The 23,129-nt window shown below is 36.6% G+C and overlaps 2 protein-coding genes across 4 annotated transcripts; both read left to right on the top strand.

The window, feature by feature from the left end:
• Window positions 1-4,330: 4,330 nt before the first annotated feature.
• Window positions 4,331-6,864, top strand: LOC133798154 (uncharacterized). Of its 2 annotated transcripts, none has more exons than XM_062236360.1 (5): window positions 4,331-4,530; window positions 4,645-4,863; window positions 5,565-5,623; window positions 5,962-6,143; window positions 6,494-6,864. In XM_062236360.1, the coding sequence occupies exons 2-5, from the start codon at window positions 4,680-4,682 to the stop codon at window positions 6,564-6,566; spliced, it is 498 nt and encodes a 165-aa protein (XP_062092344.1). In that variant the 5' UTR covers window positions 4,331-4,530; window positions 4,645-4,679; the 3' UTR covers window positions 6,567-6,864. The 2 variants fall into 2 exon arrangements, with proteins under 2 accessions (XP_062092344.1, XP_062092343.1); XM_062236359.1 differs by having other exon boundaries at window positions 4,595-4,863.
• A 12,998-nt stretch (window positions 6,865-19,862) lies between these two features.
• LOC133798153 (uncharacterized) lies at window positions 19,863-21,292 on the top strand. Of its 2 annotated transcripts, XM_062236358.1 has the most exons (5): window positions 19,863-20,396; window positions 20,462-20,576; window positions 20,651-20,732; window positions 20,913-20,964; window positions 21,070-21,292. In XM_062236358.1, the coding sequence occupies exons 1-5, from the start codon at window positions 20,037-20,039 to the stop codon at window positions 21,127-21,129; spliced, it is 669 nt and encodes a 222-aa protein (XP_062092342.1). In that variant the 5' UTR covers window positions 19,863-20,036; the 3' UTR covers window positions 21,130-21,292. The 2 variants fall into 2 exon arrangements, with proteins under 2 accessions (XP_062092342.1, XP_062092341.1); XM_062236357.1 differs by lacking the exon at window positions 21,070-21,292 and having other exon boundaries at window positions 19,864-20,396; window positions 20,913-21,063.
• The last annotated feature ends 1,837 nt before the right edge of the window (window positions 21,293-23,129 follow it).

The following is a 23,129-nucleotide window of genomic DNA, read 5'->3' as shown; positions in this document are numbered from 1 at the left end:
AGGGAAGGCCAACGTGGTGGCAGATGCCTTAAGCCGGAAGGGTCCGAGAAAGATACACAGTGCTAGACAAATACCCAGGCAGTTGGCAGAGGATATGAACAGAGATGGAATAGAGTTACTAGTGGGCCAGATGGCCAATATCACGCTACAGTCTACGCTGATGGAGAGAATAAAAGAAGGTCAGTTAGGTGATCCAAAACTGACAAAGATTAGAGGAGACGTCCTAGCTGGAGTGGCTAGGGACTATACAGTGTCAGATATAGATTTGCTAAGGTACAAGGGTCGGATATGTGTTTCGATGGACACTATTATCAGACGGGAGATTCTGGATGAATATCATACCACCCCTTACTCTTTGCATCCTATTAGGGTGTGAGGTCACTATATTGGTGGTCTGGGATGAAAAGAGATGTGACAGAATATGTGGCTAAGTGCTTGACATGTCAACAGGTCAAGGTTGAGCATCAGAGACCAGCAGGGCTACTACAACCTCTGGACATCCCAGAGTAGGAATGGGAGTACATCACGATGGATTTTGTGGTGGGATTACCCAAGACCGTGGGTCAACATAATTCGGTGTGGGTTATCATGGATCGATACACCAAATCAACTCACTACATACCAATAAGGTTGACATATACAGTTGATCAGTATGCAGATCTCTATGTGTGAGAGATAGTGTGCCTTCATGGGGTTTCGAGGTTGATCGTGTCAGATCGGGACCCCACATTTACTTCTAAGTTTTGTGGAAGTTTGCAGAAGGCTATGGGTACACAGCTAAAGTTTAGTATTGCTTATCATCCTTAGACAGATGGACAATCTGAGAGGACAATACAAATATTAGAGGACATGCTGTGAGCATGTGTGCTGGACTTTGAAGGGTCCTGGAGTAAGTATTTTCCTTTGATAAAATTTTCCTATAATAACAGCTATCAGTCAACCATTGGAGTGACTCCTTATGAGATGTTGTACGGTAGGAAATGTAGATCACCCATTCATTGGGATGAGATAGGAGAAAGGAAATACTTGGGGGTTCTAAGGAAGTTAAGAGGACCAATGAGGCTATGGCACAGATTAGAGCTCGGATGCTCGCTTCTCAAAGCAGGCAGAAAAGTTATGTTGATCCCAAACGCAGGAACGTGGAGTTCCAAGTGGGAGACTATGTATTCCTTAGAGTTTCACCATGGAAATGGGTGAGGAGATTTGGGAAGAAGGGCAAGCTGAGCCTTAGGTTTGTGGGACCATTTGAGATCCTGGAGAGGGTCGGTCAGGTGGCCTATAGATTGACCTTACTTTCGGCATTGTCGGTCGTACACAATGAATTTCATATTTTGGTCCTTCAGAAATATGTATCAGACGTGACTCATGTATTCAGTTACGAGGATCTAGAGCTTGGGGCAGATCTCTCCTATGAGGAACAACCAGTCCAGATACTAGACAGGAAGGACAAGGTCCTGAGGAACAAGACTATACCTTCAGTTAAGGTATTATGGAGGGAAAACAAGGTCAAGGAAGCGACCTGGGAGCTGGAGCCAGATATGTAGAATCAATATCCCGACATGTTCAGGTAAAATTTTGAGGACGAAATTCCTGTAAGTGGGGATAGTTATAACGTCCTAAATTACCTAATAAGGCTTAGGACCTTGATTAGGGGGCCAAGATGGAAAATTATGGAAAATTATGTGTTTATGTGATATTTATGTGTATCATTGTATGGTTATGTGAGTTATATTATAATATGACTTAATATGCATGTTTAGGTGTATTAAATATGCATGTGGACTTGTTTCTTATCAGAAGGGAAATTTTCGTAATTTGGCCTGTTATGGGTATATTTGGAGTATATGTGCATATATGTGATATATGTGTTGGACCACATTATTATGTGGATATATTTGGGTTACTCGGCACGAGGCGATCCTAGGGAGCAAGTTAGCGGGAAAGTCACAACGAGACCAATTCTTGACTTGGGGTGAGTCAAGGGGTACTTTGGGTTTTAGCACATTACTGGGTTATTGTGTAATGTGATTGAATAATCGAGGATATATTTGAAGTTAGTGAGATTAGGAGAGAGTTATGAGAATTTTGACTATTTTACCCTCGGGGACGTTTTTGGGGTACCCCGAGCCTTGGGATTTGCTTAAGGTTACTTGAGCTTGAAGTAACCTGACAGAAATAGAAACACATTCAAACTCTCTCTCTCTTTCTCCTTTTTGACGCTTGATAGCATTTTCGAAGGAAACTCGAGTTTTAAGGCTCAAATTCAAGCAAGGTTAGAATCATAATGATTATAGGGAAGATTAGAGGCTTGATAACCGGAGGATTTAGCTGGAAAATGACTTAATCAGAGGTAATCCAAGCTTTAAGTTCTGAAGCTTTGATTGGATTTTATGATTTTGATGAGTTATTTATTTGTTTGAAACTGTGGTTTTCTTGGTTTTGGATTGCTGAGTTGATTGGGAACTTTGTTTTGGGATTTGGCTATGTTTGGATAGGTTTATGGAGGGATTTGGCATGAGAAAAACAAAGAAAAAACAGAGTTTACAGGTCGAGCCGCAACCCTGTTCTTGGGGCGCTGCGACTCTCTTGGGCGAGGGAGAAACTGGTGCCTTTGGGCCTTTTGAGTCGCGACACCTGTTTTGGCGTGCCGCGGCGCAGGTGCAGTCATGGAGGAGCCTTGGGCCTTTGACTTGAGCGGGCCACGACTCAAATGCTTGGGGGCCATGACACTTAAGGGATTTTGGGCCTTGGGGAGGTTTTGAGTGTGGGAACTCAAACCTAAGGGCTCAGGATCGATCATACTCCCCAGTTTAGTAGGATTCGACGTCCCGAAGGCTAGGACTTGGTCCAAAAGCCTTTATTTACTCGTTACTGACAAGATTCTATACTTCGTTGTAACTAGGTTATTGCTAGGGGCTCAGAATCAAGACCGTGCTCGATGGTCATTCTTATTTTACATTACACTCGGACCTGAGGTAAGAAAACTGCACCCAATACATGATGAACATGATTAGGGCTTGGCCTGAATGTTGAATATAGACTTGATTAGGGCTTGGACCCTTGTAAGTGCGCGTGATTATTATGCCTGTGATTGATTAATTAAAGCATGATGTGTGCTTTGTAATGCATGTCTGCATTATCTTATTGAGAACGGCTTGATTTATGAGTCAAGGACAGCAATAGCGCTGGTCGAAAAGCATTGACTTATCAGTCAAGGATGGCAATAGCGCTGGTCGAAAAGCATTGACTTATCATCAAGGGTGGCAATAGCGTGCTGAGCACTGGTCGATATGGTTAGGCCTAATCACGAGTGCATCATACGCTTGTCCGACCCAATGGTCGTGGAAAATTAGGCGCCAAGTACGCTGGGCCAGCTCCAAGGTTGGTTATACAGAGGATAGGGCAATGAGCCCCGGGGTGACTTATTAGTCCCATATCCTAGGGCGTTGAGCCCGGTATGATTTATTAATCATGTGGTTTGGGCGTTGGGACCCAATATGATTCATTAATCATTTAATTAGGGCAACTAGCCCCATATGACGTTGTAGTCATTTATATGAATAGTATGCATGCATGAGTAGGGTTATTACTGCTAGACATGCTTATTATGGTTTGGTAATGTATTATTAACTGCTTATGAGCATGTTTAAGTTTTCTTGCTGGGCTTTGGCTCACGGGTGCTATGTGGTGCAGGTAAGGGGAAAGGGAAGCTGGACCCGCCATAAGTTGGGCTGCTTGACCACTACGGCCAAGGTTTCTCCGAAGAACTAGGGTTAAACCCTATTTTTACCGCTTAAGTCGGCGAGTTGTAACTTTTGAGTTGTAATTACCCTTTTGAAATTGTAAACAACTTTGTAAACGTTTATTATGAGATCTCATGTACGACTTAACGTTTTAATGAAATATCTATCTTTTTTTAGCGAAATTTTTAACATTGGACCGTTAATTATATTTAGTTGCACGTTTATGGCCAAATAACTCATTTAACGAGTTTAACACTGTTTAAAATAGACAGTGTAACGGTCTTGGCTAACCAGGGCGTTACTGTAAAATTCCTTAATTTTTTCTAATAAATCAAAATTTATTTTATAAAATTTTGAATTATTTAAAAGGTATTTGTGATAATAAATATTAATATTATGTTGCAAAGATTTTTTATTTTTTTAGAGTATATCACTGATATGTTCGAAAATAATTATACTGTATTACAAAAAGTAAAGTGGAGGACTTCTTCCCTTATTTCATTTTTACAGTACAATTAACCAATTATTGAGTTGCTCGTTCCATAAACCAAACCAAGCAATATAATCATTTTACCATTTTTATTGCATTTATTTCCATTTTACGGTTTGTACTAACTCCAACCAAATTCCACGCTGTGCCCAAGGGAGGACCCAGGGAATCAGACGGAGAGGGTTGCGTGGGCGTTCGTAGAATCAGCGGCAGGCGTGGTCTTCAACGGCGAAATCAACGGCCTTGATCTACCCCGCGGCCGACCTCATCTTTTTCCAACCTTTCGTTGGTCGAAAGGTAGCTCCTTTATCCCTAAATTAAACTTAGAAATAAATTAATTGATTAACCATTTCATGTTCAGGATATCTTGACTTGTTTGAAAATTTCTTCTCTGATCCTTGACCATCGAAGAGAGAGGGAGAGTTTAGAGCGAAGGAGATAGAAATATGGGGGTGTTGAATTTCAGCAATGGGTATGCGTATTTAATGGCGATTATGGTTTTGGTGGTATTACCTTTAGACACAACAGCAAAAGAGCAATTGAGTACTAGAGAATGTGAGAATCTGGGTTTCACAGGGCTCGCTTTGTGTTCTGATTGCAACACTCTTGCTGAGTATGTCAAGGACCAAGGTTAGCTTTCCCTTTTCTACAATTTTCTTTCTTCCTACTTTTTTTTCCTTTTCAATTCAATTACTTGTTTCATATGTGTAGTACTTTTCAGGCTTCTTTGTGATTTTAAAGATTAGGGGTAGAAATGTTGACTTGATTAGAGTCAGAGTTTTCGTGTATTCAGGATTATGCTTATTTCTTTATAATTTATAGTTAGGTACATTACTACCTAAGATTTGATTTAACTAAAATGAAATCTATGGCACAAATCTATGCTTAAGATTTACTCACTTCATAAACCAAACATTGATAATTGTCATGATAAAAACTATAAATGAGTGATTTTAAACGCATTTCAGATAGTATTGGATTTAACATTAAAATGAAAGACATGTGAAACAAAGGAGAGAATATTTTATAGAAGACAATCGTAAATTAGCAAGAACTCACGTTCTTATGATTTATAAAGGTTGATTTTGGTGTGGGATCAGCATGACTTGCAGAAAGACAATGGAACTGAAATTTGAGAAGTTAGGTAATCAATTGCAAGAATCTTTGTCTGGAGGATAATTCTTGAAAGATATTGTGGATGCCTAATTACTTGACATTTTGACTCGAATATCGAGCCAGGGGTTCTCATCAGCATAGAGATTTATGTGACTTGTGTCCTATACTTTTAGAGTGATTTTGCAAATTGCTAAAAAGCTCAAATTTGATTGCAGAACTGGTAGCAGAATGTCTGAAGTGTTGCACGGAAGATTCTAATGACTCTTCCAGCAAGGTATGATTGATGATCTTTTCTCTGTAGGTATTAAGTGAAACTATGTGGACAGGGTCAGGCGCCCCAACTCAAAATTTTGAAGTTTTCTTCCTTGTTAATTTTATAATAAATGTGTAGGGTTGCCCTTGCTTTGTTTTCTGGCTTCCGCGTATGATCTGATGTTGTAATATGACAATTTGGAAGTAGGTAGTAGTTTTTATATTTACCATGTTTTGTTCTGCAGATAAATAGGGTTTTCATTAGCATTTTACAATACCCATGTTTCACTAGGACTTTATTTTTTCCTGTGTTTTACAAGAATGAAAGAATTGTTTATGGAACTATATTGAACTATACAGATAACCTATTCTGGTGCCATATTGGAAGTGTGCATGAGGAAACTGGTTTTCTATCCCGAAATTGTTGGTTTCATCGAAGAAGAGAAGGACCGCTTTCCTTTTGTTAAAGTTCAATACGTTTTCAATTCACCACCCAAACTGAACATGCTTGATGATGCAGGTCAACAGAAGGAGACTATAAGGTAAGGCCCTTTTCCTATCGGCTTCAAAGAAACATTTGCATTGGCTTGCGAGAACCCCCACTCTCCTCCTCATCCTTTTATATTGTGCCAATGCACAGAAAAACAGTAAATGATATAAAAGGAATAGAATGAGAAACCTTAGAAGTTGGCTTTTCTGAAATTAAAAGAAAATGGATAAGTGAGAATGAAATGTAAACATTTTAAGCTCAAGGCATGTGTAACTCGAATAAAGGAATTGATTATACATGCCTTGTCTAAGTTTTCCTCTTGGAACAAGTATATAGTCAAATTTTATTGATCAAGAGGTATTCTCCCAAACTTACTGTGGAAAATCTTTTGCTTTGTTGCAGAATTGACAACTGGAAGCGTGAACATATTCTGCAGTTCCTGCAAGAGAAGGTTAAGCCTACTTCGGCATACTGAGTGGTCTTATTCTCAATCCTTTATTGGCGCGCATGATTGTAAAGTTACCAATTCAAATTGGAACTTGGACACTTGATGTTTGTTAACTGGGAAATGCTTTTAGATAATGAAATGACTACAAACATGTATTTGATAGTTTTTACCGATATTGTTTGCCATGTCAATAGATTTTCAGCTTATTGTAGACGATTTTAGATTGATAAACGGTTTTAGCTCAAGGAGAGAAGCTACCCCATTTTGTAAGATCCATGAAATACTTTTTGATTTTGTCTAAATGCACTAATGCAGATTTTGGATATGAATAGGTCATGGTAATGGGCGGGAATGGAACAATTTCTTGTGTTTGATTGTTAAATGGGTAGGCTGGGGATGGCATTGAAACTACTGCCACAGTTTAGTTTTTTTTTTTTAGTCTTTTTATTTGTTTTACATCTTTTTTTTTTGTGTGTGTTTTTTAGTATAATAGTCACTTTTTAAGGGGTTTTAATTTATTTGGGATATTACTTAGTATAATCATAAATGGTAATTCACTTTTTCTTATATTTAAAATTTTATATTATTTTTTACATAAATGGATCTTTGTAAAGATTTTCTATCCTACTCTAACAGGAAATATGCGGGAATAAGAACAAAGATAGTGTTAAAATGGTTCATGAAGACAGGGATGAAGGAGCATTCCCCGTCCCTCGTGCATCTCTAGACGTGGGAAAAAAAGATACTAATTAGAACATTGTCTGTGTTTGAGTGTCGCAAAAACAAACTGTCAGTCGGAGCAAAGAGGCCAAAGTGAAATGGCAATGAAATTATCTCTCTAAAAAATTACAAACTCCTCCAAGTACATAGAAATTTTTTATGCGGAAAAAAAGATTTTAAATAAAATTTGGAGATTGTAATATTCTTCTATTTCTTTTTTCCAAATAAAGTTTTTTTTTTTCTCAATAAAAAAAAGGACGATAGTGTCCTTATGCCTCCAATCTAGCTCCATTCTCATAATCTATTGGAATTACAAATAAAATGAAATCCCAATGACTATTCAAGGAATACACCAAGGACAAATGTCATTTTAAGTTAAGAAGGGAGACTTACATGAAGTAATAATTTCAATCTCACTACGATTAATCAGATGATTATTAAGAATCGGTGAATGAAGTAATAATTTTAACTTTATGGGATTTTTACACAATTCATTACAATTTTTTTTTAATTACTATATTAATACCAATCAATATATTTTTATTTATATATACAAATCTTAACAGATTTCTTATTTTAATTACTATTTTTTTTATTTCTTATATTAATTTTGCCTGATTAAATGAGTTGCGTGATTTAGGATATATATTTAAAACTTTCATTTTCAAAATATTTTCTCATTTTTTTTATTCAAAATTTTTTCTAATCATATGTCATAATTAGTCTGCCATATACCAGCAGCTACTTCCGTTTTCCCAAACTTAGTTTTTTTCCCCAATTTCAAAAACAAAAGCTCAAACATTTTCCTCTTTCCATTCCCAACCGAAAACTCATACACTCATACCCATTTTTTTTCATCTTCCATTCCGATGGTCTCAACGGGGAGCGTCGGTGACACTCTGTCTATTGATTCGCTGAAGAAGGAAGAAGTGATGGAGGATGAGTCTGAAACCGAGTCCACCGACGATGAAAGAGAGTCACCCCCGAGTGTGAAGATGCATGCTTCTCATAAGAAGAAGAAAACTAGATCGCCCCCCTTTGTTAAACGGCGAACTAACAAGAAGATGAAAATCGTTGATGAAGCCGAGCTTGTTCAAGACTCGGTGTCTGATTCCGATCCAATCTCCGAATCCCCATTGATAAAGGTTTGCTTTTTTTTTTTTATATAGCTTTTATTTGTTTTTCTTAAATAAACACCTTAAACTTTTCTTCAGGTTTTCTATTATGTTTATTTTTGTTTGTTTTTGAACAACTAATTATTGTTTATGTTTTTTCTCTTTATTTAAGAATTTGATGATCATAGAAAGTGATAGTGTTGAAAAAGAAGAATCCCTTGTTGCTATTAATACAGGTTTCAGTTATATTGTTGGTATTATTTTGGTATAGTTCTTACAGGCGGTTTTGTTTTGTATTTTTTTGCATTTGTTTATTATTTCATTTTTTGCATTTGTTAAAAAAATTTGTTTATTTTTTAAGTTTTATATTTTGATTTAGTTTTACTTTTTGGGTTTTAAAATGTTGTTCATAGCAACCTTTTTTTATTAAATCATCCTCTTATGTTTTGTTTTATTTCTGAAATGTTTTTTTTGTCTTATTTGTTCTATGGTTTATTTTTTTTACAGGATTGGGAACTTTGAACTTTGTCAATTATCATCGGTGGTAATACTGGATTTGGTTGAAACTTAATTTCTAGAGCAATGTTTTTACTTTGTACCTTCATCTCTTTTTAGTGATCATTGTACTCAATTGTTGAAAAGTACAGTCACTAAGAATTAAGAGGCCAGTTACCTCAAAATCTTTATAAGTATAACAATTTTTCCAAATACCATTGTAGTAAATGTAAACAATTGTCATATTTGTGTATCTTATTTTCATAAAATAAACAATAAGAAATATGTTAGACAATAACCCTTGTATTATTAACTCTTTTCATTTATTTTTCACACGATATCGAAAAATAAACAAATATATTTAACTTATACAGATGTGTTATAATTTTACATATTTTTTATACAAAAATTTATAAATAAATAAAGAAAAAAGAATACAAGCACAATAACAGTTTATTTGTTGTATAAAATTTTTTGTTAATTTTTTTATCAAAGATTTATTTTATATAAAATACTTTTATGTTAAGATTTACAAAAGCATTGTTTATTTTTTTTCCTTAACAGAGTTATACACTCTGTTGTCATATTTATGTATCATGTTTCCAAAAAATAAGCAGTAACCTATATGTTAGATAATATCCCTTTAATAACTGACCGATTTCATTCTCTTTCATCAAGATATCGAAAATAAACAAAAGTTTTTAATTTACACTGATGTGTTATAATTTCACATATTCTTTTTCTTTAAAAAAAAACATCTCTAAATAAATAAATTAAAATGAAAACATATCAATAGCAGGTTATAGTTATATAAAATTAAAAGCTTTTGTTAATTGTTTGTTCAAAGAGTCATTTTATATTTAATAATTTTATGTTAAGATTTACAATAGTACTGTTTATTTTCTTTCTACATCATTGTTTATTTTCTTTTGTGTTTTGTTTAAATCGTTTTTTAAGTTCATATATTTATTCCTAATAATACAACAAAACATATATAATTGTTTGTTAATTTGAATGTCTTACAAAATAAACATATCAGTTTATTTTTTAAAACGAATTAAATTGATAATTATATTTAAATGTGCTGATTGTACCCATTATTATTCAAACATTTCAGTTTTAAACTTAGTCGATTCTACAACAAAAGTACATAAACATATGTTATGCACATCACAATATTAAATCAAACATATATATTTATATTCACTTTAAAACAAAAATGAGATATAAATCATATAAAAAGCTTACATTGTCGGAAAAAATGGTGTCTCAAAATGACAGATTCCTCTATCAAATTATAAACATTATACTTTAGATCAACACCCTCAATTCCTCTATCAAATTATAAAAATATTTATTTTCCTTTCAGCTTACATTTTTTTTTACGTTACTCACCATATTGTCAACAAATGTAGATTTGTTGAAGATATATATTCAAAAAAATTGAAAATGGCGCCTGGTTATATATTATGATTAATTATTTTACATATTTATTGTATATATTACTTTTTAATGGTTTGATTTGTTCATTTATTTCTAAATATACGTTTATGTTTATGTCTTTTATTTATGGAAAGTTACAAATTTTAAAACTCAAACATATAAGAAAAGTGTTTGAAGTTATGGGATTGCATTTTCATAATTTTATATAGGGAAATTTGATAAATCATGCTTATATTAGCTTAATAATTAAAATTTGAGCCAAAGTTAACCACCATATGATATCAATGCTCATCTTTCATTTAATACCAAAAATACCCCTCTCATAAAACCTTTCCTCTCTTTTCTCCCTCTTCCTCTCTACCTCTCTTCACCATACATTCTCTCTCACTCTCTCTTCACCATACGTTTTACACACAAGATTTTTATACTAAAATCTTGCAAGAAAGATACACATTCGGACATTGTGGATTGTTTGAGGAGAAACACCAAGCTTTGTGTTATTTTTGCTCTTAGTGAAGAGATTAAATGGGTAAGTGATTTTCTTTGATTCTTGTTGTTGTTGGTTCCTTTTATGATTCATAATGCTGTTTAGATGTTGGATCTGTAGGTTGTTGGTATTTTTTGCTGTTTTTTTGGGTGAAAATCGTGTTATGTGAAAATCTGCGTTTTTTTTTGTTCCTTGAGTTTTTTCTAAATGCCCGATAGTGTCCGATAGAGGTCCGATACAGGAACGATAGTTGTTGAGTTTCAAGGTTAGGGATGAAGGTCCGATGGCCACCCGATGCTTGCCCGATATGTTTGGTTACCCGATGGTCAATAAGGTACGATGGCTACCCGATGGTTGCCCGATTATTATTTTAAATCTATACACCCTTTTAAGTACGATAATGGATCGATAGTAGTCCGATATATGCCCGATTGTTATTATTAAGTTACTGCGGACCTAATAGTACGATGGTACACGATGTTACCCGATGGTTGCCCGATTATTATTTTAAATCTATACACCCTTTTAAGTACGATAATGGATCGATAGTAGTCCGATATATGCCCGATTGTTATTATTAAGTTACTGCGGACCTAATAGTACGATGGTACACGATGTTACCCGATACTTGCCCGATATTAGTGTTTTAAGTGATAAAAAACATAAATAAAACTTTGCCTGATACCGCCCGATATGGGCCGATACTAGTACGATGCCAAAACATTTGAACTAAATTTCGACATTTTGTTGCCATTTACTGATTTTTTTTTTCTTTGTACATGATAGGGTCAACTTTGTTCGCGTACTTAATGTATAATGGTGTTTGGGAGTGTGAAGGTAGAGATTGGGTTTTTAATGGAGCCGAAAATTTAACGTTCGAGTTGGAGAAGGACATAACTTACTCACAACTTGTTGAACTTTTGTACTCAGAGCTAGAGGTTGACAAAGTGCAGTATGACCTGAAATTAGAAGTGAATTATAAGTATATGAAATGGTTAATGTATCGGCCTGAACTTATAAGGAATGACAAGGGTGTAAGCTTATATTTGTCAATGCTTTTGAAGAAGCCAGATGAATTTGTTCCTTTTTGTGACTTTGGTGGAGAAGAATATCATTGTTGATCGTAATCCTCCACCAAGTACTGTTAAGGGTACTCGTAGTGAGGTTGGGACTTATGTTCCAGAAACAAATCTGGAGGTGCTGGTAGCCACTGCTGTACCTGAATCAAACCCTTTCATACCGACAGTTGATCATGTAGCACAGATGCCATTTCATGATGATTTTCCTGATTGTCCTGACCCTGAAAATGATTTTGAGGGCAATGACGATTTTCTTGATTATCCTGAACTTGATGCTGATTTTGATTGCAATGAAGATGTAAGAGACAACCAAGAAACAGAGGTCCGTTCTCAAGCTTTGAGCCTGAGTCCACTGTCGTACCAAATACCGAGGCAAACAACATGTAGAAGTAGACCCCGTAGAGAAGATCGCCAAACACCTGGTACTAGTAGTAGTCGTCCAGACGGAACAAATGATGCTAGAGAATTTAGTGATCCACTCCCTTCTTCGACATATTATAGTAAATTCAAAGCTCAGATGTTTACAAGAGAAGACATTGAGGATAATAGTCACTATATATCTATGGGTGGCACATCGGGCGGGGAGATTCATTTAGGAAAGTTTTTCAAAGACAAGGAACATTTAAAGAAGGTTGATGGCTTGTTTGCAATGAAGAAGGGATTCGACTTTATAGTTAAGAAGTCTGGTACTGATGTTTGGTACATTACATGCAAGGATCCTGATTGTGGGTGGAGGTTAAGAGGGAAGAAGAAGCAACTTTCTAACATGTTCGAGGTGACAGCATTTGAAAATGAACACACATGTTCCCTCGATGTTCGAAAAAAAGATAACCGTCAAGCATCACCTTTGGTAGTTGCCGAACTGATCAAGGATAAATTCTCAGTTAACGGTTCAGATTATTTAGCCTCCAAAATAAGAGAAGATATGAAGAATTCTTTTGGGATCGAAATGAGTTATGAGAAGGCTTGGAGATGCAGAGAGAAAGCACTCCACATAGTTAGGGGTACGCCTGAAGCTTCATATTCGAAGTTACCTGCGTACTTGCACATGCTGCAGTTGAACAATCCTGATTCCATTACTGATTTCAAGGTAGACAAGGGTCGCTTCAAGTATTGCTTTTTTTCTCTGGGTGCTTGTAGGCGGGGATTCAAGTTTTGTCGACCTGTTATATGTATTGATGGGTCCTTCTTGAAAACTAGGTATGGTGGCCAAATGTTGTGTGCCGTGGCATTGGATTCAGACAGCCACATATTTCCGATTACTTTCGCAATAGTTGACAGTGAGAACCACGACTCTTGGACCTATTTCATGAGGAAGTTGAAACAAGCGATTGGTGATGTTGAGAACTTAGCATTCGTATCGGATAGGCATCAAAGCATTGTTCATGCTTTGGAACTTGTCTTCCCTGATGCACCCCATGGCGCATGCTACCGCCACATTATTATGAACGTGGCTAGCAAGTTCAAGACTGATTGCTTCACGGATCATATTTACAGTTGTGCATACTCGTATAAGAAGACAAATTTTGAAAGATAATTTGAGAAGATAAAAGCAATGGATGTTCGAGTTGCACTATATCTTGAGGGCATTGGATTTGAAAGATGGGTTCGTGCGTACTTTCCAGGGGACCGTTACAATGTAATGACAAGTAATTGGGCTGAAAGTTTCAACAGCAAAACTAAGGACGCAAGAGCCTTCCCGATCACTGCTTTTGTTGAATTCATCAGGTTTACTATTCAAACATGGTTTGCTACTCGAAAGGAAAACGCTGAAAAGTGTAGCACGACTCTATCACCAGTTATGGAGGGGGACTTGTCATGTCAATTTGAGAAATCTCGGTTCTTAAGCGTCAACAGAGCTGGACCTTATACATTTAATGTCCACCCCGGAGGAACAGTTTAGAGCGGTGGTATAGTTGATTTGGAGGCACGAACATGCAGTTGCGGCCTATTCCTAATCATGAAGATTCCTTGTCCACATGCATGTGCTGCTGCTCAAGAACGAAATATTAGCATGTACGCATTGTGCTCTCAATATTACACAAGAGAGAGTTGGAAGAGCACATATGAGGGGACAATTATGCCAGTTGGTGATGAGGATGATTGGGAATTGCCTGAAGACATTAAGAACATCCAAGTTGGAGTACCGATTGAGAAGAAACCTGTAGGCCGACCGAAGAAGCAAAAGGTCGGACGAATTAGGAAAAATCGATATCCTTCTAATGGAGACAAGGTTGTGATACAACGATGTTGTAGCAAGTGTGGTGGTAAAGGGCACAACAAAGCGTCTTGCAAGTACCGAGGTTAAATTGTTTTGTTTTTATTCTAGTTGACCTATTATGTTTTATTTCTGCTTGAACTAGTAATATTTGTTATGTGCTGGATTTTGCAGGTTTTTTTCTTCATTATGAAACTCTTAAATATGTAATAATCCAGTGTTGGTTCGATAGTGCACGATGCCGGTACGACAATGCACGATATTGTTTGTTGTATGATTATTTAAATGTATCTTACAATATGGTACGATGTTGCTCGATGTAGTACGATAGTTAATGTACGACATTAGGGTACGATAATGTACGATATTGGTCCGATAATAGTACAATGGTATGGTTTCAGTACAGTTTCGTGAAATTTGTGAGGCATGTGAGGGTACGATAGAGTACGATAGTGATCGACGATAGTACGATGCAAAGATTAAGCACATTAAAATGTAGTAATTACAAAAAGAGCAATAAAAAAAATTATACAATTCAAAAAAATTAAGACCGTTCAACATAAGTTTTGGTAGAATAAGTCTACACACCACCTTTGCCTAAAAAGTTTCATATTATTGCCAGTTACATTATCAAATGGTAGTTGTAGAAGCTTATGTTCAATATGCTCAATTACGTAACATCCGCAATCGCCCCTGCATTAGAAAATAAACAATAATTTAATAAATTTTGTAATTAAGAAATAATAATTAATATGTGATATTTAATAAAGTTCACCTGGATTTTGTTTGCGGTACGAATTCACGTGGAGTGAGTTTCCAATCGAAGGGTCTGACCTGGCTCTCTGATGCTGTCAACTGAGGCGCGAGTATAACGTCATGGTTCTCAAATAAACCGGACTGTCGCAAGACCGACGGGAAAATGGTACACCAGTCAACCATCAAGCTGATCAAATCGTTTTCGGAAATTGATCCAATACTAGAGTCAAAGATGTTGAGCATCCACCCATTTAGGTCTGCCTCTACAGCTACCCAATGCAATTGGTCTTTCAAGAAGAGGGCAAAATAAATGAACTCCTTGTTCTGCCAACTCGGTAAGAACTGGACTACATCACCCCTAACCAGGTCCAATATACTGTCATCCCAACTAAATCTAGAGTAGTCAGAACCTGGAAAAGCGTCCCACCGAGCCTTCAATGATTCGGGAAAAATTGTAGGCATAACAACACATTTCTGAGGGTACACGTTAGGATAAAATTCTAGACGCCTCCTCATGAGATGGAATGCTGCATCTAAATGCTACATTAAAGGAAAATTAAGTCAGTAACCACATTATCGTACCAAAATAAATAAACAAAAAACTATCAGACATGAATATAGTAACTATCGTACCCCAATCGTACCATAATCGTATCCCAATCATACATGAATATAGTAACAAAATAACAACAATAAAACCTTCTATCGTACCCATATCGTGCTAATGTCGTACCATCATCGTACCTTTATGGAAAAAACTAATATTATACAACACCGTACCCACTAGCGTCCCACTGTCGTACCATCATCGTACTACCATCGTACCTATATCATCCCACTACAAATTCTAAAATTACGATGGTAATAGTAACTACTTAACAAATTATATCGTACCCCTATCGTGCTAATGTCGTACCACAATCGTACCATTGACATATAAACAGTTTATAATTTGACACTTATAATTATCGTACTACCATCGTACACCAATCGTACCTATATCGTACCACTACATATAGAAACATTTAAATAAATTTTCAACATTATTTAATTATGAAGTTATAGAAAACTTACAGAGTCAGAAAGCCATGTCCTCAGAGTATGCAGTTTCAGGAACCAAGCAGCATCGTGTGTCCCTGAGAAGCATTCCCTCAGATATTTATTCCCAATGGTGCCAAGCAACCACTTGTGAAAGGTCATAAGTAATTTACCATCAACAACCCTCAATGGATCCACATTCACTGCTGTCTTCGATTTCTTATTCCTTTTCCTCATTGCAGTGTACTCATCGAACCACCTAGGCCTCTTTCTTTCTCTCCTCTTCTCCGGTGCTGGTGGAGCTATGTTTAAGAATTATACTTCAGAATCTTCAGTATCTCCGATTACAGTAATTTGCATATCCTCTGGTGTGCGAAAAATGTGATCATCTACATCATCAGGTCTGTAATCGTTAGGGAGAATATCTTCATCTACAGGAGACTGAGGGCCTTCTTCAGTGGACTGAGGGTGTGGATCTGGAGCTGGCCTACTAAGATCTTCCATCATTGTCATCAGCTTCTGCAATTGACCCAAGATCTCGGACTGACCTTTAATAAGGGCACTTTGTTGCCCTTCAACCTTTTCCAACCTGGCCAAAATCATAGAGTAGCCTGGTTGCTCAGCTTGGGAGGAGGTGCTGGCATGAGGTGTTGATGGGGGAACCTCAGGTGCCTCAGGTTGAGCTGGTGGAACCTCCTTAAAAATATTTGCTGCTTCTGCTTGCTCAGCTAACTTTTCAGCAAGCTTTTCAGCCTGGCTCTGTAAGGCTTCCTGTGTAGGCTGTCCATCGGGACCCATCTCTAGTTCCTCTAACCCCATGTCCACATACAATGGGGCTTCATTGTCTGTAAGGGTCCTCACATACTGTTCTTCAGCAGGTCGGGCACACAGGTAGGGGTATACTGTCAACTGCCACAAAAAACAATGCATATTTAGATTGGAAAGCAAAACAATATAAAAAATAAGTAATTTTCATCGGTGAAAAATGGTACACTATCGTACCCCAATCGTACCATATCGTACCCATATCATGCAATTATCGTACCCATATCGTACCCATAACATAACAATATCGTACCCGTAAGTGAGAATTACTTGCTAACTATCGTACCATCATCGTACCAATATCGTACCTCTACAACAACATTAATAAAGAATGCATATCATACCCCCAACGGACCATCATCGTACCAAATCGTACCCCTTAGCCAGTTTTCAAACAGTTGACAAAAAACCACAAAATAACCCCATAATCGTACCCTATCGTATTCCTATCGTGCAGTACCCATAAAATTGCATATCTAGAAAAAAATATAGAACATTCAAAAGTAAAGTAAAAGCTCACCTTTTTGGCAAACAACTTAATAAGTTGCTCTTTGTGTATCTCTACTTTCTCCTTGCTCTGCTAGTTGATCATTCTTGGAATGCCTTGGCCCAATCTCACACCATAATCCTGACCCAACTCAATGATGGACTCAAAAGCCCAATACTGCAATGCTGCAGCATACCCATAAATAGAGTACTTGACCTCCTTCTGAGTCTTTCCTTTCTCAATCTTCTTCTGTAAATGCTTCTTCATTTCAACAAAGTCTTTTTGACAAGTTTGTAACAACTTCTGGTATGATATCTTCCCCCACGGGTACTGGAAAAAGAAGTCAACGTCGTCTACCATCTTCAGCATGTCAGTCCAAACCATCAACTTCTCCTCTCGACCTTTCAAAACACCCTCAACTAATAAGCACAAACCCATCTTGTACACATCATCAACTATTTGACAACTCTCAAAAGTTCTGCGCAGTTGCCCTATGCTCACTGGGGAATGACCATTGAAGTACTCAAGAATCAATCGATCCGAAGTTCTCTTCGCTTTAATCTCAGCTTCAGACGGTCCGGCCTCAAAATTTAAACCAGTAACTAAAGCGAACTCCAATTGGCTAAATCTACATCTTTTTTTCCCAATATAAAACTGGACTTCATTAGTCTTCTCCCCTCTGAATTTGTGCAACAACAGCTGATGGACTAAGGCACCAGAAAAATTTAATGGTTCTGCCATGAAGAACTGTTTGAAAGGGGATTCCTTCACCCTATCCAATAAACCACACTGTATAAATTTTGCTTTAATCTTTGGAAAGTACCAACTGCCGCGCCAAGTGATACGTCTAGTAAAATGTTCCTCTACTGGAACTATCAGTTGTGGAGGTCTTAAGTTCTGCATAAAACAAATAAATACCCAATTAAATAGAATAACAAAAAAAAACATCAAATTTTATATTCTGCAATAGACTATCGAGCAACTATTGGACACTATCGCACCATATCGGACACCAATGAAAAACTGGAACTATAACATTATCGTTCACAATCGTACCTCACATCGTACACCATCGGATTATAACAACACAACCATTTGTTCCCACTATCGGGCACACATCGTACCTAACATCGTACCCTATCGTACCTCCATCTTCAACCTCAAGTTATCAGAAAACACAAACCTATCATACCAACGTCGAACCATATCGTACCCCTATCGTACACTCATCTTCAACCTGAAGTTATGAGAAACACAAATACTATCGTACCCCTATCGTACCCTATCGTACCTCTAAAAAACCCAGAATTTTTTTTCAAAATTTTACGGTTTATCAGATTTCACACAGTCAGATTTCACACATTCAAATTCAACAATACATACTATAACATTTTCCAATGGAAAAGAAATTGAAAAAAACACATACCCTAGACATTTTTGCGTAATGGGGTGTCGGTTTTTCTTCTCCGGTGAGGCTTGGTTTTTTTTCGTCTCCGGTGGGGGTTGGGGCTTGGTTTTTCTTCGTCTCCGGTGGGGGTTTTTCCGACCGTCGGGTGAGGGAGAGAGAAGCGTCGGGTGAGGGTGGGTGAGGGAGAGAGAGGCGTCGGGTGAGAGTAGTTATGTTGTTCGATGGTTTTCTGGGAGTGAAGAGTTTTGGGAGGGAACGGGAAATGGGCAGGGGAAAAGCCGAAAGGTACGGTTTTTATTTAAGTTTTTTTTATCACTATCGTGTACCATCGTGTACCATCGTACTATCGGGCAAGTATCGGGCACTTATCGGGTACCATCGTGTACAATCGTACTAATAGGTCCGCATTAACTTTATAACAACTATCGGGCATATATCGGACTACTATCGATCCATTATCGTACTTAAAAAGGGTATGTAGATTGAAAATAATAATCGGGCAACCATCGGGTAGCCATCGAACCTTAATGACCATCGGGTAACCAAACATATCGGGCAAGCATCGGGTGGCCATCGGACCTCATCCCTAACCTTGAAACTCAACAACTATCGTTCCTGCATCGGGCCTCTATCGGAAACTATCGGGCATTTAGAAAAAAACTCAAGGAACCCAAAAAAATGCTGATTTTCACAGACCACGATTTTCACCCAAAAAACAGCAAAAAATACCAACAAATTACAGATCCAACATCTAAACAGCATTCTAAATCATAAAAACAACCAACAACAACAAGAATCAAAGAAAATCACTTACCCATGTGTATCTTTCTTGCAAGATTTTAGAGAGGAAAGGTATGGGATTTTGTTATGAGAGGGGTATTTTTGGTATTAAATTAAAGATGAACATTTGTATCATATGGTGGTTAACTTTGGTTCAAATTTTAATTATTAAGCTAATGTAAGCATGATTTATCAAATTTCCTTTTATATATTAAAATGATATAGATTGTATATATTTTTATAAATAGTTTAAATGATATTATTATAATAATACTTTCACTTTTGTTGTATATAAGTAAAAATTACCCAAACCGTATTAGGTCATTCTTTGTCATTATGCCACTACCATAGCACGATTGGTGGTCCCAAGAAAAGTTATTTGTATATCAACTTGTGAGGATACTTTTGATTTGTATAGCACATTAATTTGGAGGTGCTTTTGATAGATATATTTGGGTGCTAACTCTGTCTATTATAACAAATAATCCGTGTCTAATTAAAATTCACAAAACGTCCGTACGAATATATTATTTGCTTTGGAAACACACGAAGCTAGACCGCTCGTCTGCACAACCCTCATCCGCATCACGAAACGACAATATATGAATTGGCAATTATATTGTCGTACCATCTCCAAGAAAAGAGAATGGCAATGAGCTCAGCCATGCTCGTATCTCAGTCCCACCACTTCCCTCCGTCGTCTCCGTCCTTCGAACTCACCAAATCCCCCACAATTCGAACCCCTAATTTCCTCCTCTCTCTCCGAAGTTGCGACGCAGTGCTCAAGTGCAGGACCCCACGCCCACGGTCCTCATATTTCAAGCTTTCGTCGTCCGGGAATCAGACGGTGGAGGTTGCGTCACCGATCGTGGAATCAGCGGCTGAAGTGGTCAGGAAATTCTACGGCGGAATCAACGGCCGTGATCTACCTTCCGTCGCCGACCTCATTTCCGATAGCTGTGTTTACGAGGACCTCATATTTTCCCGCCCCTTCGTTGGTCGAAAGGTAGTTACTCTATCATCCCTAAACTAAACTTAAATTAATTTATTAATTTGCTTTATAATGTTCAGGATATCCTTGAATTCTTTGAAAGTTTCACGAATTTGATTGACAAGGACCTCCAGTTTGTTATCGATAAAATAACTACTCAGGATTCTTCAGCTCTTGGTGTCACATGGCATTTAGGTATACTGAATTATGTATTATATATATATATATATCGATATAACTCTCTTTGATATGGGAATGATTACTTGCAGAATGGAAGGGAAAGCCTTTTCCATTTAGTAGAGGCTGCAGCTTTTATCAATTGGAGGGCATCAATGGCAAGAGAATGATAACGTAAGAGTCTCAAAGACATTCAATACCAAATTTTACAGTATGGAAAAGTATTTTTAAGATATTGTCTTCGTAATAGTTTTGCACATGTCGAAAGGAATGATTCCAAATCTCAATAGGGAAAATGGCTAATTTTTTAGTTTGTTTTAAGAAAATGAGTTGTGGTTTTTGAATGAAAAACAGGTATGGAAGAGACAGTGTTGAACCTGCAATCAAGCCTGGGAAAGCTGCTTTAGTAAGTAGTACATTATTACTCTTCTTGAGTAGACATAACCCTAATTATTTTAGACTCAAGCTCGTAAATGGTTTTTTTTTTCTTTTTTCTTTTTAACTTTTACAGGTGATTATCAGAGTGACTTGGTTACTGCAACAATTTCCCCAGCTAGCAGACCGTTTATGAATACGTTTTCTGCATTAAACTTTCGTGTATATAATGTATACTCATTATTGTGCCGTTAATGGAACACATTTCGTTTGTTAATTAATACTGTTGGATGAGATCTAACAACTGGGGTTTGTAAATTGTAAGAGCTTTAATAAAGTTCCTACGACAATTTGAAATAGGGATTTAAACCAAACCGGGAAGGAGATGTTCTGTCCACTCTACCTCTACTCTTACCTGTCTAACCAGTTAAATTATGAAATGTCATTAAATATTTTATTTCCTTAAAACTAATACTCTCTTCTCTAACGAAAAGTCTTAGTATTCTCAAAACACTAATTAACTGATGAGAAGCTTGCATCTTCAATGGCAATTAATTATGTGGCTCTCCAATTAAACGTAGAAGCCAGGGAAAGTAAATCATCAACTTCAAAACCAAGCAGAGCATTCTAACCTGTAAGGAACTTTTGACTTTATGTTTGAATTATTAAAAATAGAAAAGTGTAGAGTCCCACCTGGTTTCCAAACACTACCCTTTGAGATGTATATTCCTTTCAATAATTAAGTTAGATTCCCATATATTTGCCTTGTTAATTGTTTTTCACTTCATTAAAAATTTCAAATTAATTTGTAAGGTTTAGAAATATGATTAATACACAATTCAATAGGAATAAACCACTATATCATAAACATGAATATACTACTCGCATGTTCATAATTTTGATATTTTAAAGTCATAATTTAGTTACATATTTGCCAAATTATTAAATTGATTATCTTAATTAAATTTGATTTTTATTAGTTTTTAAATCAATTTCTATCCACTCCAATCTATACAACCCATCCTTATTAAGTATAATTATTAGGGGATTTCACTATATATATATATAGTAAAATTAGTATTCATTTTTACTATTATTAAAAAAAATGGCATTTACACGTTTATCTAATTTTAAAGTTATAAACATGCTTATTCAAACATGTATTTATTTTTATTATTTTTAATTATCATATAAATTTTAAATAAATAAAAAATATCATAAAAATAAATAAAATATATTTAATATAATGTATGACATAAATGTATTAAAAAATTAAGATAAAATATTGTCTATAATTTTAATAAAAACCCATTCATTTTTTCCGTCAATATATAATAGAATGAACTACAGTTCAATAGTATATATAAATATTTATATCAATAATCTCTACATATATGATATCTAAACACAACATTGACATAGATATATATATATATATATATATTTACATGATTACATGACTGTTGACGCGTTTCTTCGCCAACAGGTAATTACGAGAAGAGAAAGGGACTAGTACTGAAAGTAGAACTGTCACAGATATGAAATCTTATAGGATGAACTAGGTGACTCGAGACACTTTTTTTAAGTGGTTCGAAGGTTAACATCCTCCTACTCCACTAGTCAATATTATTGATATCTTCTGGGTATTTGGTTTACACAGTATATAGTTCTTCAAAGACTATTTTTCCCAACCCCTATCAACTCCCAGGGTCTCCATATTTATAGGAGAAGGCACCTGGAAGTTGGTAGGGAGGTCATCCCGTGACCTTACCATTTGTCATATCAACTCTGTGACATTCATGATTAATTCCTAAACCTGACACATAAGTGTGATCTAATCAGCATGGAAGGAGAGAATGGGCTGCACGGCCCAATCCAGCTGTGGGTGTCTGATACACACGTTCTTGCTGTGTATCCGAGAAGTCAGGGGGATATCGGACACGTGATGTCAGATATATGCACGTTTATCTTGCGTGTGTTGACTTCGTAGAGGGTCAGAGCTTCGTGGGCAGCCCGTGCCATGAGAAGCTCGTAATACGAGCTTCTCCCCTGATCTGACCTTCGGCCTTCTGATTCTGGGCAATTTGGGCGAGCTAATATCCTCGGTCTGTGGCGCCTCGGACTAAACTTGACTAATCCAAGGCACGACCTTCTAATCAGCCCGTGGGAAAACCAGGGCGTACATCTGCCCCCCAA

This window comes from Humulus lupulus, chromosome 8 (assembly GCF_963169125.1).
Source record: "Humulus lupulus chromosome 8, drHumLupu1.1, whole genome shotgun sequence".
In the NCBI taxonomy this organism is placed as follows: Eukaryota; Viridiplantae; Streptophyta; class Magnoliopsida; order Rosales; family Cannabaceae; genus Humulus; species Humulus lupulus.
Note: the sequence above shows the minus strand (reverse complement) of the source record. Positions and strands in the feature narration are given on the sequence as shown.

What these genes read in the sequence shown, in the direction of transcription:
- LOC133798153 (XM_062236357.1), top strand. Translation starts at nt 20,037, where the DNA reads ATGGCAATGAGCTCAGCCATGCTCGTATCTCAGTCCCACCACTTCCCT. An exon ending in TGGTGTCACATGGCATTTAG is followed by an intron (nt 20,577 to 20,650) that starts GTATACTGAATT and finishes GATTACTTGCAG; the next exon opens with AATGGAAGGGAAAGCCTTTT. An exon ending in AATGGCAAGAGAATGATAAC is followed by an intron (nt 20,733 to 20,912) that starts GTAAGAGTCTCA and finishes AATGAAAAACAG; the next exon opens with GTATGGAAGAGACAGTGTTG.
- LOC133798154 (XM_062236360.1), top strand. Translation starts at nt 4,680, where the DNA reads ATGGGGGTGTTGAATTTCAGCAATGGGTATGCGTATTTAATGGCGATT. An exon ending in TGAGTATGTCAAGGACCAAG is followed by an intron (nt 4,864 to 5,564) that starts GTTAGCTTTCCC and finishes ATTTGATTGCAG; the next exon opens with AACTGGTAGCAGAATGTCTG. An exon ending in CAACAGAAGGAGACTATAAG is followed by an intron (nt 6,144 to 6,493) that starts GTAAGGCCCTTT and finishes GCTTTGTTGCAG; the next exon opens with AATTGACAACTGGAAGCGTG.